The sequence below is a fragment of the Octopus bimaculoides genome, chromosome 1 (assembly GCF_001194135.2).
Source record: "Octopus bimaculoides isolate UCB-OBI-ISO-001 chromosome 1, ASM119413v2, whole genome shotgun sequence".
Taxonomy (NCBI): domain Eukaryota; kingdom Metazoa; phylum Mollusca; class Cephalopoda; order Octopoda; family Octopodidae; genus Octopus; species Octopus bimaculoides.
In genome coordinates, this window is record NC_068981.1 from 41,963,729 (window position 1) to 41,965,576 (window position 1,848).

Consider the following 1,848-nt stretch of genomic DNA (forward strand, 5'->3'; position numbering starts at 1 on the left):
ATATATATATATGCATATATATACGTATACCTGTATGTGCGTTCATATATTTACATTTATATACATTATATTTTTAGACCAGTCAAGATAGAAGTTAATTGAAAACCATGGCTCTAAATCCCTCGTGTGAGGCGGCTGTTGTTGTGGGGCTTGAAACATTTGCGCGTCCTTACTGTAAAATGAAACCGCCGGATATTCCAATTTGGTTTAACCAGACATTCATTAAGAAGCTACGCAACAGCAGCTGTTGGCAGTTCTATCTAAAGCAGTGCATGCCACCACCTAAGGGACACTTCCAGGAGAACCATCATACTACCACTATTACTGTGATCGTATTTGTCTTCCTAATTCTTGGATTAGTGATTCTTTTCTTTGTATTTAATCGACATTGGCGATTTGGCCATATCGTATCGAATGTGGTAAGGAAACGATTCAGTCAAAACAAAATGAACAATGAAAAACTTTCCAGACAATCAGCGCAGTGTAGTTACCGAATGGATACTCCTGAGGGTACGTAGACGCGAAGTTACTCTTTATTCCATTGCTATTAATATTATTATGTGGATAAAAAAGAAGAAAAAAAGAAAGAAAAAAAACAAGAAATATAATGAGAGAAAGAGAAAGAGAGTAATATATATATATATCGTCACCGCGACCTTCCACTCACTGGCACATTTGTATTTGTACACTGTCAACAAACACGGCTGCATTTAAAGTTTTGCACAATATAGAAATACAGATACACACACATATACACGCATATATATATATATATATATATGCATATATATATATATGCATATATATATATGTAAGCCCACATGTGCATACATCTCTGGGTGTATATCTATGTATATATAAATATGTGCGTGTGTGTGTGCTTGTGTATAGTCGATCCTGTTGATATTTTCTATACAAACATTTTATTTTTTTATAAAAAAAGAGAAAAAAACAAACATTTTGTTAATTATGTTGTTATTTGTACTTATTTAAAAAAAAAGACCAAAAGTTTTCACGTGTTGTTTTTATTTTTATTTTTAAACAAAAACCATTCTTAATAATTTTTTTTGTCTTTGTTTTGATTTCTTTTGTGTTTAATTCATTTTCTGTTGTTTTTTTTGTCCATTGAAATAATTAGTTCCTTGTTTTCGTCATTGTGCCTTAAGAAGTTGTAGAAGAATGAAGTAAATTTGGTCAAGACATCTATCTATCTATCTATCTATGTCCCATCTTCGTTGAGCCCTGTGTGGCTAATAAAAGAAATGTATGTATGTATGTATCTATCTATCTATCTATCTATCTATCTATCTATCTATCTATCTATCTATCTATCTATCTATCTGTCTGTCTGTCTACTTATGTATGTATGTATGTATGCATGTATCTACGTATGCATGAGTCTGCTTGGCTGTCTGTGTATGTATCTACCGACCGACGTACCTACCTACCTACCTACACACACATACACACACTATTATCAATATAAATACTTACATACATACACACACACATCCATCCACCCATCCATCCATCCATCCATCCATCCATGCATACATGCATACATACATACATACATACATACATACATACATACATATGCTCATTTCGGTGTTGTATATATTTGTTTGACAAGAAACTTGATCCAAGATCGTAACGTTGAAACAAACAATTACATTGTAGAACGATCATGTTAGCCAGTTGAAAACCTGCATACAAACTGATGTACTCGCTTTTGTCTTATTCTCTGGTAGTATGTATTGTAAAAATTATGAAGTGTCAAAATTTCGTCATAAATAAATCTACAATATGATCCCTGACGCAATTCCACCCCATAAATATAATGATATT

The 1,848-nt window shown here is 32.6% G+C and overlaps 1 protein-coding gene across 1 annotated transcript in view; it reads left to right on the top strand.

Moving 5' to 3' along the window:
• LOC106869199 (uncharacterized) overlaps positions 1 to 1,848 on the top strand; it is a 232,915-nt gene that overhangs the window by 1,476 nt on the left and 229,591 nt on the right. Inside the window, exon 2 of the mRNA XM_014914841.2 lies at positions 78 to 510. Within this exon, the coding sequence (XP_014770327.1) occupies positions 108 to 510 (403 nt within the window). The 5' untranslated portion in view covers positions 78 to 107. The remainder of the gene's footprint in view (positions 1 to 77; positions 511 to 1,848) is intronic.